This window comes from Mustelus asterias, chromosome 1, assembly GCF_964213995.1.
Source record: "Mustelus asterias chromosome 1, sMusAst1.hap1.1, whole genome shotgun sequence".
In the NCBI taxonomy this organism is placed as follows: domain Eukaryota; kingdom Metazoa; phylum Chordata; class Chondrichthyes; order Carcharhiniformes; family Triakidae; genus Mustelus; species Mustelus asterias.
This window is the reverse complement of record NC_135801.1, coordinates 196,800,969-196,813,033: the sequence shown is the minus strand read 5'-3', so window position 1 is coordinate 196,813,033 and position 12,065 is coordinate 196,800,969. Positions and strand designations below refer to the sequence as shown.

General features: G+C 49.4%; 1 protein-coding gene across 3 annotated transcripts in view; it reads left to right on the top strand.

The window, feature by feature from the left end:
- Positions 1-12,065, top strand: part of znf638 (zinc finger protein 638) — a 279,892-nt gene that overhangs the window by 232,009 nt on the left and 35,818 nt on the right. For all 3 annotated transcript variants that reach the window (XM_078224710.1, XM_078224700.1, XM_078224717.1), the window contains exon 19: positions 11,717-11,779. In XM_078224710.1, the coding sequence (XP_078080836.1) occupies positions 11,717-11,779 (63 nt within the window). The remainder of the gene's footprint in view (positions 1-11,716; positions 11,780-12,065) is intronic.

Below are 12,065 nucleotides of genomic sequence, written 5' to 3'. Positions count from 1 at the left end.
TGTTCCTCAATTCAGTTATATTCCATTTTATTATCCAAAAACCAATTTCTTTAAACATTATTTTGATCACTCTCTTATGTTGCTGGGGCTCACTATGTTAAAGGCAGTATTTAAGTATCAAAGAGTCATAGGGACTCGAAATGTTAACTATTTCTCTCTCCACAGAAGCTGCCAGACCTGCCGAGTTCCAGTGTTTTCTGTTTTTATTTCAGATTTTCAACATTCACAGTATTTTAAGTACAAACTGTTGTGATGTGGTTACTGTGTTGTGCTCTGTGTTCCATCAAAGTCCAGAGAACAGGAGCAGGCCATTCAGCCAAAGTGGCCTCTGCTGGTATCTCTGCTGCACATGAGCCACCTCCCACCCCGCTCCATCAGCATATCCTTCTATTTCTTTTTTCCTGGTGTTGATCCAGCTTCTGTCATGTCATTTGCCTCAACCATTCCTTTATGTCGGAAGTTGCACATTTTTGCTGGTCTTAGAGTAAAGAGATTTTTCCTGAATTCCTAATTGTAACATCTTACATTTGTGGCATAGTTTTCAATTCTGTAACAAATCACCCTAGCCTGTTTAATCTTTTTTTGACAGTTATAATTGCTCACAAAGGCATCATCTTGGTGATTTTGTACCTTTTTAATATTCTTTCGAGCAAGGCCAATTTGTTGCCCATTCTTGATTGCCCTTAAACTAAGTACAGCAGTTAAGGCTCAGCCATATTGCTATGGGTCTGGAGTGGCTTGTAGGCCAGACTGGGTAAAGGTGACGGGCTTCCTTTCCTGAAGGACAAACAAACGTATGAATTGGGAGCCACACAGCCCCTCGATATTGCTCTGCCATTCAGTAAGATCAAAGCTGATCTGATTGTAATCTTCCACCTACCCCGATAACCTTTCACCAATTGATGTTAGTTACAGATGAGATTTGAATTTAAGATGCCACCAGTTGCCATGGTACGATTTGAAACCATGTCCCCACAGCATTACCAAAGCAGTGATATTACCACTCCGTCAGCATTGACCTCTATTTCTAACACCTGTATTGCTACCTTAAGTGATTTATGTATTGGCATTCCCAGACATCCTGGTCTTTCATCCCATTTATGTTCTTGCTTTTCAAGCATCAAAACAGAATTAGAGTCATCGAGGTTTACAGCATGGAAACAGACCCTTTGGCCGAACTTGTCCATGCCGCCCTTTCTTTTTTTAAACCCCGAAGCTAATCCCAATTGCCCGCATTTGGCCCATATCCCTCTATACCCATCGCATCCATGTAACTATCTAAATGCTTTTTAAAAGACAAAAGTGTACCCACACCTACAACTACCTCTGGCAACTTGTTCCAGATACTCACCACCCTCTGTGTGAAAAAATTGCCACTCTGGACACTTTTGTATCTCTCCCCTCTCAACTTAAAGCTATGCCCTCTAATTTTAGAACATAGAAAATCTACAGCGCAAACAGGCCCTTCGGCCCACAAGTTGCGCTGAACATGTCCCTACCTACTAGGCTTACCTATAACCCTCTATCTTACTACCATGAACTTATCCAAAAGGGCGGCACGGTAGCACAGTGGTTAGCACTGCTGCTTCACAGCTCCAGGGTCCTGGGTTCGATTCCTGGCTTGGGCCACTGTCTGTGTGGAGTTTGCACATTCTCCTCGTGTCTGCGTGGGTTTCCTCCGGGTGCTCCGGTTTCCTCCCACAGTCCAAAGATGTGTGGGTTAGGTTGATTGGCCAGGCTAAAATTGCCCCTTAGTGTCCGGAGATGGGTAGGTTAGAGGGATTAGCGGGTAATACGTGTAGGGATATGGGAGTAGGGCCTGGGTGGGATTGTGGTCGGTGCAGACTTGATGGGCCGAATGGCCTGTTTCTGCACTGTAGGGTTTCTATGACTTCTATGATTTCTCTTAAAAGACCCTATCGAATCCGCCTCCACCACCACGACCGGCAGCCGATTCCACGCACCCACCATCCTCTGAGTGAAAAACTTACCCCTAACATCTCCTCTGTACCTACTCCCCAGCACCCTAAACCTGTGACCTCTTGTGGCAACCATTTCAGCCCTGGGTAAAAGCCTCTGAGAATCCACTCTATCAGTACCTCTCAACATCTTATACACCTCTATCAGGTCACCTCTCATCCTTCGCTTCTCCAAGGAGAAAAGACCTAGCTCTCTCAACCTATCCTCATAAGGCATGCCACCTAATCCAGGCAACATCCTTGTAAATCTCCTCTGCACCCTTTCTATGGCTTCCACATCCTTTCTGTAATGAGGCGACCAGAACTGGGTACAGTACTCCAGGTGGGGTCAGACCAGGGTCCTATACAGCTGCAGCATTATCTCCCGATTTCTAAACTCAATTCCTCTATTGATGAAGGCCAGTATTCCATATGCCTTCTTAACCACAGCCTCTACCTGCGACGCTGCTTTGAGCGTCCTATGAACCCGGACCCCAAGATCCTTCTGATCTTCCACACTGGCAAGCGTCTTACCCGTAATATTATATTCTTTCATCCTATTCGACCTGCCAAAATGAACCACCACACACTTATCTGGGTTGAAGTCCATCTGCCACTTCTCCACCCAGTCTTGCATCTTATCTATGTCTCGTTGCAACTGCTGACATCCCTCTACACTATCCACAACACCACCAACCTTTGTGTCATCAGCAAACTTACCAACCCATCCTTCCACTTCCTCATCCAGGTCATTTATAAAAATCACAAAGAGCAAGGGTCCCAGAACAGATCCATGGGGCACTCCACTGGTGACCGACCTCCATGCTGAAAAAGACCCATCTACAACCACTCTTTGCCTTCTGTGAGCAAGCCAGTTCTGAATCCACAAGGCAATGTCCCCTTGTATCCCATGCCACTTCACTTTCTCAATGAGCCTTGCATGGGGCACCTTATCAAACGCCTTGCTGAAATCCATATAAACTACATCTACCGCTCTTCCCTCGTCTATGTGTCGAGTTACATCTTCCAAAAATTCAATTAGGCTCGTAAGGCATGATCTGCCTTGGACAAAGCGGTGTTGGCTATTTCTGATCATACTATTCCTCTCCAGATGTTCATAAATCCTGCCTCTCAGGATCTTCTCCATCAACTTACCAACCACTGAGGTTAGACTCACTGGTCTATAATTTCCTGGGCTATCTCTTCTCCCTTTTTTGAATAATGGAACCACATCCGCAATTCTCCGGAACCTCTCCCGTCTCCATTGATGACGCAAAGATCATCGCTAGAGGCTCAGCAATCTCTTCCCTCGCCTCCCACAGTAACCTGGGGTACATCCCATCCGGTCCCGGCGATTTATCTAACTTGATGCTTTTCAAAAGTTCCAACACATCCTCTTTCCTAATGCCCACATTCTCAATCTTCTCAGTCCACTGCAAGTCTGCACTGCAACTACCAAGATCCTTTTCCACTGTGAATATTGAAGTAAAGTATTCATTGAGTACCGTTACCATTTCTACCGGTTCTATACAGACTTTCCCAACATTACATTTGATAGGTCCTACTCCTTCACATCTTATCTTCTTGCTATTAACATACTTGTAGAATGCCTTGGGGTTTTCCTTTATCCTATCTACCAAGGCCTTCTCATGACCCCTTCTTGCTCTTCTAATTTCCCTCTTAAGTTCCTTCCTACTAGTCGTATACTCTTCTAGATTTCTAACATTACCTAACTCCCTGAACCTTTTGTAGGCTTTTCTTTTCTTCTTGACTAAATTCGTTACAGCTTTTGTGCACCATGGTTCCTGTAACCTACCATAACTCCCCTGTCTCATTGGAACGTTGCTGTGCAGAGCTCCAGACAAATTTTCCTTGAAAATTTGCCACATTTCTTCTGTACATTTCCCTGAGAAAACCTCCTTCCAGTTTATGCCTCTAATTCCCTGCCTAATAGCCTCATAATTGCCCTTACTCCAAATAAACACTTTCCTAGCTTGACTGATCCTATCTCTCTCCAATGCTAATGTAAAGGAGATAGAGTTATGATCACTATCCCCAAAATGCTCTCCCACTGAGAGATCTGACATTTGCCCAGGTTCATTCCCTAATACCAAATCAAGCACAGCCTCTCCTCTTGTCGGCTTATCCACATACTGTGTCAGGAAGCCCTCCTGAACACACCTAACAAACTCCTTCCCATCTAAACCCCTTACCCTAGGGATATTCTAATCGAGGCCTAGGGGTGGGGATGTGATCGGCGCAACTTGTGGGCCGAAGGGCCTGTTTGTGCTGTGGCTTTCTATGTTCTATGATATTTGGGAAATTAAAATCTCCCATCACGACCACTCTGTTATTATCACATCTCTCCAGGATCTGCTTCCCAATCTGCTCCTCCACATCCCTGCTACTATTGGGCGGCCTATAGAAAACACCCAGTAAAGTTATTGACTCCTTCCTGTTGCGAACCTCCACCCACAGAGATTCCGTAGACAATCGCTCTGTGGCGTCCATCTTTTCTACAGCCATGACACGATCCCTGATTAACAGTGCCACTCCCCCACCTCTTTTGCCTCCTTCCCTGTCCCTCCTGAAACATCTGAAACCCGGCACTTGAAGTATCCAGTCCTGTCTCTGAGAGATAACCAAGTCTCTGTAATGGTCACCACATCACACTTCCAATTTGTGATCCACGCTCTAAGCTCATCCATTTTGTTCACTACACTCCTTGCGTTAAAATAAACACATCTCAACCCTTCAGTCTGAGCGCTCCCCTTCTCCGTCACCTGCGTATCCTCCCTCTCACACTGTCTACAAGCCCCTTTTATTTTTAAGCTCACCTCCTCTCTCCCAGTCACCTCATTTTGATTCCCACCCCCCAACCATTCTAGTTTAAACACTCCCCAGTAGCCTTAGCAAACCTTCCCGCCAGGACATTGGTCCCCCTGGGATTTAAGTGAAACCCGTCCTTTTTGTACAGGTTGCACCTGCCCCTAAAGAGGTCCCAATGATCCAGGAACCTGAATCCCTGACCCCTGCTCCAATCCCTCAGCCATGCATTTATCCTCCACCTTATTCCGTTCCTTCCCTCACTGTCCCGTGGCACAGGCAGCAATCCCGAGATTACCACCTTTGCGTTCCTTCTTCTTAACTCCCTACCTAATTTCCTATATTCTCCTTTCATAACCCCTTCCCCTTTCCTGCCTATGTCAGTGGTACCAGTATGCACCACGACCTCTGGCTCCTCTCCCTCCCACTTCAGGATTTCTTGGATACGGTCAGAAACATCCCTGATCCCGGCACCAGGGAGGCAAACCACCATCCACGTTTCTCAACTTCCTCCACAGAAACGCCTGTCTGACCCCCTCACTGTAGAGTCCCCTATCACCACCGCCTTCCTCCTCCTTTCCTTACCCTTCTGTGCTACAAGGCCGGACTCCGCACCGGAGGCACGACCACTGCTGCTTCCACCAGGTGGGCTGTCCACCCCAACAGTACTCAAACAAGAGTACTTATTTTTAAGGGGCACAACCACTGGGGTCTCTCTACCACCTGACTTTTCCCTTTCCTGACTGTGACCCACTTGCCTGCTTCTTGTGGCCCCGGTGTGACCACCTGCCTATAACTCCTATCTATCACCTCCTCGTTTTCCCTGACCAGACGAATGTCCTCAAGCTGCAGCTCCAGTTCCCTAACTCGGTCTCTTAGGAGCCACAGTTTGACGCACTCAGTGCAGGTATGCACTTCTAGGAGGCTCAGAGACTCCACGACCTCCCACATCCGGCACTGAGAACAGCAAACTGGCTTCACATTCATAATGCCCCTTTTCCTCAGATTTCACAGGGAAAGAACTAAGATTTAAAAGTTGAAAAACAAAAAAAAAAGAAAAAATAGTTTTTAGACTCCCCTACCTTTGGGAAACAATATTGACTATCAAGCTGATCTATGCCCTTCATTATTTTATAGACCTCTATAAGATCACCCCTCAGCCTCCTACACTCCAGAGAAAAAAGTCCCAGTCTATCCAGCCTCTCCTTGATGGCTCAAACCATCAAGTCCCGGTCGCATCCTAGTAAATCTTTTCTGCACTCTTTCTAGTTTAATAATATCCTTTCTATAATATGGTGACCAGAACTGCACACAGTATTCCAAGTGTGGCCTTACCAATGTCTTGTACAACTTCAACAAGACGTCCCAACTCCTGTATTCAGTGTTCTGACCAATGAAACCAAGCATGCCGAATGCCTTCTTCACCACTCTGTCCACCTGTGACTCCACTTTCAAGGAGCTATGAACATGTATCGCTGGACCTCTTTATTCTGTAACTCTCCCCAACGCTCTACCATTAACTGAGTAAGTCCTGCCCTGGGTCACTCAACAAAATGCATCACCTCGCATTTACCTAAATTAAACTCCATCTGCCATTCGTCAGCCCACTGGCCCAATTAAGAACATAAGAACATAAGAACATAAGAAATAGGAGCAGGAGTAGGCCATCTAGCCCCTCGAGCCTGCCCCGCCATTCAATAAGATCATGGCTGATCTGACGTGGATCAGTACCACTTACCCGCCTGATCCCCATAACCCTTAATTCCCTTACCGATCAGGAATCCATCCATCCGCGCTTTAAACATATTCAGCGAGGTAGCCTCCACCACCTCAGTGGGCAGAGAATTCCAGAGATTCACCACCCTCTGGGAGAAGAAGTTCCTCCTCAACTCTGTCTTAAACCGACCCCCCCTTTATTTTGAGGCTGTGTCCTCTAGTTTTAACTTCCTTACTAAGTGGAAAGAATCTCTCCGCCTCCACCCTATCCAGCCCCCGCATTATCTTATAAGTCTCCATAATATCCCCCCTCATCCTTCTAAACTCCAACGAGTACAAACCCAATCTCCTCAGCCTCTCCTCATAATCCAAACCCCTCATCTCCGGTATCAACCTGGTGAACCTTCTCTGCACTCCCTCCAATGCCAATATATCCTTCCTCATATAAGGGGACCAATACTGCACACAGTATTCCAGCTGCGACCTCACCAATGCCCTGTACAGGTGCATCAAGACATCCCTGCTTTTATATTCTATCCCCCTCGCAAAATATAGGCCAACATCCCATTTGCCTTCTTGATCACCTGTTGTACCTGCAGACTGGGCTTTTGCGTCTCATGCACAAGGACCCCCAGGTCCCTTTGCACGGTAGCATGTTTTAATTTGTTTCCATTGAGATAGTAATCCCATTTGTTATTATTTCCTCCAAAGTGTATAACCTCGCATTTATCAACGTTATACTCCATTTGCCATATCCTCGCCCACTCACTCAGCCTGTCCAAATCTCTCTGCAGATCTTCTCCGTCCTCCACACGATTCACTTTTCCACTTATCTTTGTGTCGTCTGCAAACTTCGTTACCCTACACTCCGTCCCCTCCTCCAGATCATCTATATAAATGGTAAATAGTTGCGGCCCGAGTACCGATCCCTGCGGCACGCCACTAGTTACCTTCCTCCAACCGGAAAAACACCCATTTATTCCGACTCTTTGCTTCCTGTCGGATAGCCAGTCCCCAATCCACTTTAACACACTACCCCCAACTCCGTGTGCCCTAATCTTCTTCAGTAGCCTTTTATGGGGCACCTTATCAAACGCCTTTTGGAAATCCAAAAACACCGCATCCACCGGTTCTCCTCCATCAACCGTCCTAGTCACATCTTCATAAAAATCCAACATGTTCGTCAAGCACGACTTTCCCCTCATGAATCCATGCTGCGTCTGATTGATGGAACCATTTCTATCCAGATGCCCTGCTATCTCCTCTTTAATAATGGATTCCAGCATTTTCCCTACTACAGACGTTAAGCTGACTGGCCTATAGTTACCCGCCTTTTGTCTCCTTCCTTTTTTAAACAGCGGCGTAACATTAGCCGTTTTCCAATCAACCGGCACTACCCCAGAATGCAACGAGTTTTGATAAATAATCACTAACGCATCCACTATTACCTCTGACATTTCTTTCAATACCCTGGGATGCATTCCACCTTCAGTCCCATTAGTCTACCCAGCACTGCCTCTCTGGTAACATAATTGTATTAAGTATTTCTCCTGCTGCCAACCCTCTATCGTTAATATTTGGCAAACTATTTGTGTCCTCCACCGTGAAGACCGACACAAAAAACTTATTTAAAGACTCAGCCATATCCTCATTTCCCACTATTAACTCCCCCCTCTCATCCTCCAAGGGTCCAACATTCACTCTAGCCACTCTATTCCTTTTTATATATTTATAAAAACTTTTACTATCATTTTTTATATTAATTGCTAGCCTAGCTTCATAGTCTATCCTTCCTTTCTTTATCGCTTTCTTAGTCTCTCTTTGTTGTTTCTTAAATTTTTCCCAATCACTTGTTTCTCCACTATTTTTGGCCACTCTGTACGCAGCTGTTTTTATTTTAATACTCTCCTTTATTTCCTTCGTTATCCACGGCTGGTTCTCCCTTTTCTTACAATCCTTGTTTTTTTTTTGATCAAGATGCCATTACAATTGGAGATAACCTTCTTCACTGTTCACTATGCCACCAATCTTGGTGTCATCTGCAAATTTACTAATCATGCCTCCTAAATTCTCATACAAATCATTAATGTAAATGACAAGTAACAGTGGACCCAGCACCGATCCCTGAGGCACACCGCTGGTAAGAAGTCTCACAACACCAGGTTAAAGTCCAACAGGTTTATTTGGTAGCAAATACCATAAGCTTTCGGAGCAATGCTCCTTCGTCAGATGGAGTGGTCTCTGTTCTCAAACAGGGCACAGACACAGAAATCAAATTACAGAATACTGATTAGAATGCAGATCTCTACAGCCAGCCAGGTCTTAAATGCACAGACAATGTGGGTGGAGGGAGCATTCAACACAGGTTAAAGAGATGTGTATTGTCTCCAGACAGTACAGCTTGTGAAATTGTGCAAGTCCAGGCTTATGGTATTTGCTACCAAATAAACCTGTTGGACTTTAACCTGGTGTTGTGAGACTTCTTACTGTGCTTACCCCAGTCCAACGCCGGCATCTCCACATCATGCATACTGCTGGTCACAGGCCTCCAGTTTGAAAAACAACCCTCTACAACCACCTTCTGTCATCACGATGCGGCGATGCCGGCGTTGGACTGGGGTAAGCACAGTAAGAAGTCTCACGACACCAGGTAAGGACACAAGTCCTCACTCACCTGATGAAGGAGCAGCACTCTGAAAGCTTGTGCTGCCAAATAAACCTGTTGGACTTCAACCTGGTGCTGTGAGACTTCTTAGTGTTCTGTCATCAAGCCAATTTTGTATTCAATTGGCTACCTCACCCTGGATCCCATGAGATTTAACCTTATGCAACAACCTGCCATGTAGCACCTTGTCAAAGGCCTTACTAAAGTCCATGTAGACAACATCAACTGCACTGCTCTCACCTACCTTCTTAGTTACCCCTTCAAAAAACTCAATCAAATTTGAGAGATGATTTTTCACTCTCAAAGCCATGCTGACTGTCCCTCATCAGTAAATGCCTGTAGATCCTGTCTCTCAAAATACCTTCCAACAACTTACCCACCACAGATGTGATGCTCACTGGCCTGTAGTTCCCAGGCTTTTCCCTGCAGCCCTTTTTAAACAAAGGCACAACATTTGCCACCCTCCAATCTTCAGGCACCTCACCTGTGACGATCGATGATTCAAATCATATCACACTTGCCGATATTAAACTGACAAATCATTTCCAGGTCAGTTAATCTCCACATGGGTTTTGTCACAGTTCCTGCCGGCCTATACCTCGACCTTGCCATACCTTCAGGCACCACGCCCACCTGCCCACCAGCACCTTCTTACCTATCATCGCCTCTCCCTCCCCACCATCACCACTCCCACCATCGTCTCTCCCTCCACACCATCGCCTCTCCCTCCCCACCATCGCCTCTCCCTCCACACCATCGCCTCTCCCTCCACACCATCGCCTCTCCCTCCACACCATCGCCTCTCCCTCCCCACCATTGCCTCTCCCTCCCCACCATTGCCTCTCCCTCCCCACCATTGCCTCTCCCTCCCCACCATTGCCTCTCCCTCCCCACCATTGCCTCTCCCTCCCCACCATTGCCTCTCCCTCCCCACCATTGCCTCTCCCTCCCCACCATTGCCTCTCCCTCCCCACCATTGCCTCTCCCTCCCCACCATTGCCTCTCCCTCCCCACCATTGCCTCTCCCTCCCCACCATTGCCTCTCCCTCCCCACCATTGCCTCTCCCTCCCCACCATTGCCTCTCCCTCCCCACCATTGCCTCTCCCTCCCCACCATTGCCTCTCCCTCCCCACCATTGCCTCTCCCTCCCCACCATTGCCTCTCCCTCCCCACCATTGCCTCTCCCTCCCCACCATTGCCTCTCCCTCCCCACCATTGCCTCTCCCTCCCCACCATCGCCTCTCCCTCCCCACCATCGCCTCTCCCTCCACACCATCGCCTCTCCCTCCACACCATCGCCTCTCCCTCCACACCATCGCCTCTCCCTCCCCACCCCACCATCGCCTCTCCCACCCCACCATTGCCTCTCCCTCCCCACCATTGCCTCTCCCTCCCCACCATTGCCTCTCCCTCCCCACCATTGCCTCTCCCTCCCCACCATTGCCTCTCCCTCCCCACCATTGCCTCTCCCTCCCCACCATTGCCTCTCCCTCCCCACCATTGCCTCTCCCTCCCCACCATTGCCTCTCCCTCCCCACCATTGCCTCTCCCTCCCCACCATTGCCTCTCCCTCCCCACCATTGCCTCTCCCTCCCCACCATTGCCTCTCCCTCCCCACCATTGCCTCTCCCTCCCCACCATCGCCTCTCCCTCCCCACCATCGCCTCTCCCTCCACACCATCGCCTCTCCCTCCACACCATCGCCTCTCCCTCCACACCATCGCCTCTCCCTCCACACCATCGCCTCTCCCTCCCCACCCCACCATCGCCTCTCCCACCCCACCATTGCCTCTCCCTCCCCACCATTGCCTCTCCCTCCACACCATCGCCTCTCCCTCCCCACCATCGCCTCTCCCACCCCACCCCACCATCGCCTCTCCCTCCCCACCATCGCCTCTCCCACCCCACCCCACCATCGCCTCTCCCTCCACACCATCGCCTCTCCCACCCCACCCCACCATCGCCTCTCCCTCCACACCATCGCCTCTCCCTCCCCACCATCGCCTCTCCCTCCCCACCATTGCCTCTCCCTCCACACCATTGCCTCTCCCACCCCACCATCGCCTCTCCCTCCCCACCATCGCCTCTCCCACCCCACCCCACCATCGCCTCTCGCCCACCCTGCCTCCCGGCCCCCCGCCTGCCCACCCCGCCACCTTGCCCCCCACCCTGCCCGCCTTGCCCCGCCCACGCTGCCGTGCCCCCGCTGCCCCGCCCGCCCCCCCCCCCCCCCCCATCACCACCCCCGCCCCGCCCCGCCACACCACCCTGCCTTGCTCCCTTCAGCTCTTCTTCATCATACCCTGCTTGTTGGTGGAGTGATGCCCACTCACGCTGCCTGTCAGTGAGGGCCAGTCCTCTCTCTTTCAGCCTCCTGTTCCATGCTCTTGTCCCTGAGCTTCAATCCGATGCATTTTGCTCCCTGCTTATCTCCTTGTTTCTCTGTTAGTCCATTATGCTGTCATTGTTAGAACATATGGAAGCTTCCAAATCATGCACTAGTTTCAAGAGCTTTTAAAAAAAGTATGATAAATTTCTCCTGTTTTTCAGACTACTTCTGAGAGAAGCAGTAAGGATCGCAAGACTAGCAACAAAATTCCAAAGAAAGAAGCGGTGATTTTCTCTCTCAACTTTCCCTCGCCTCGCTGCCCCCCCTCGCCTCGCCTCGCTGCCCCCCCTCGCCTCGCTGCCCCCCCTCGCCTCGCCTTGATGCCCCCCTCGCCTCGCTGCCCCCCTCGCCTCGCCTCGCTGCCCCCCTCGCCTCGCCTCGCTGCCCCCCCTCGCCTCGCCTTGCTGCCCCCCCTCGCCTCGCCTCGCTGCCCCCCCTTGCCCGGCTGCCTCCCACACCTCGCCTCGCTGCCCTGCCTTGCCTCGCTGCCCCCCCTCGCCTCGCTGCCCC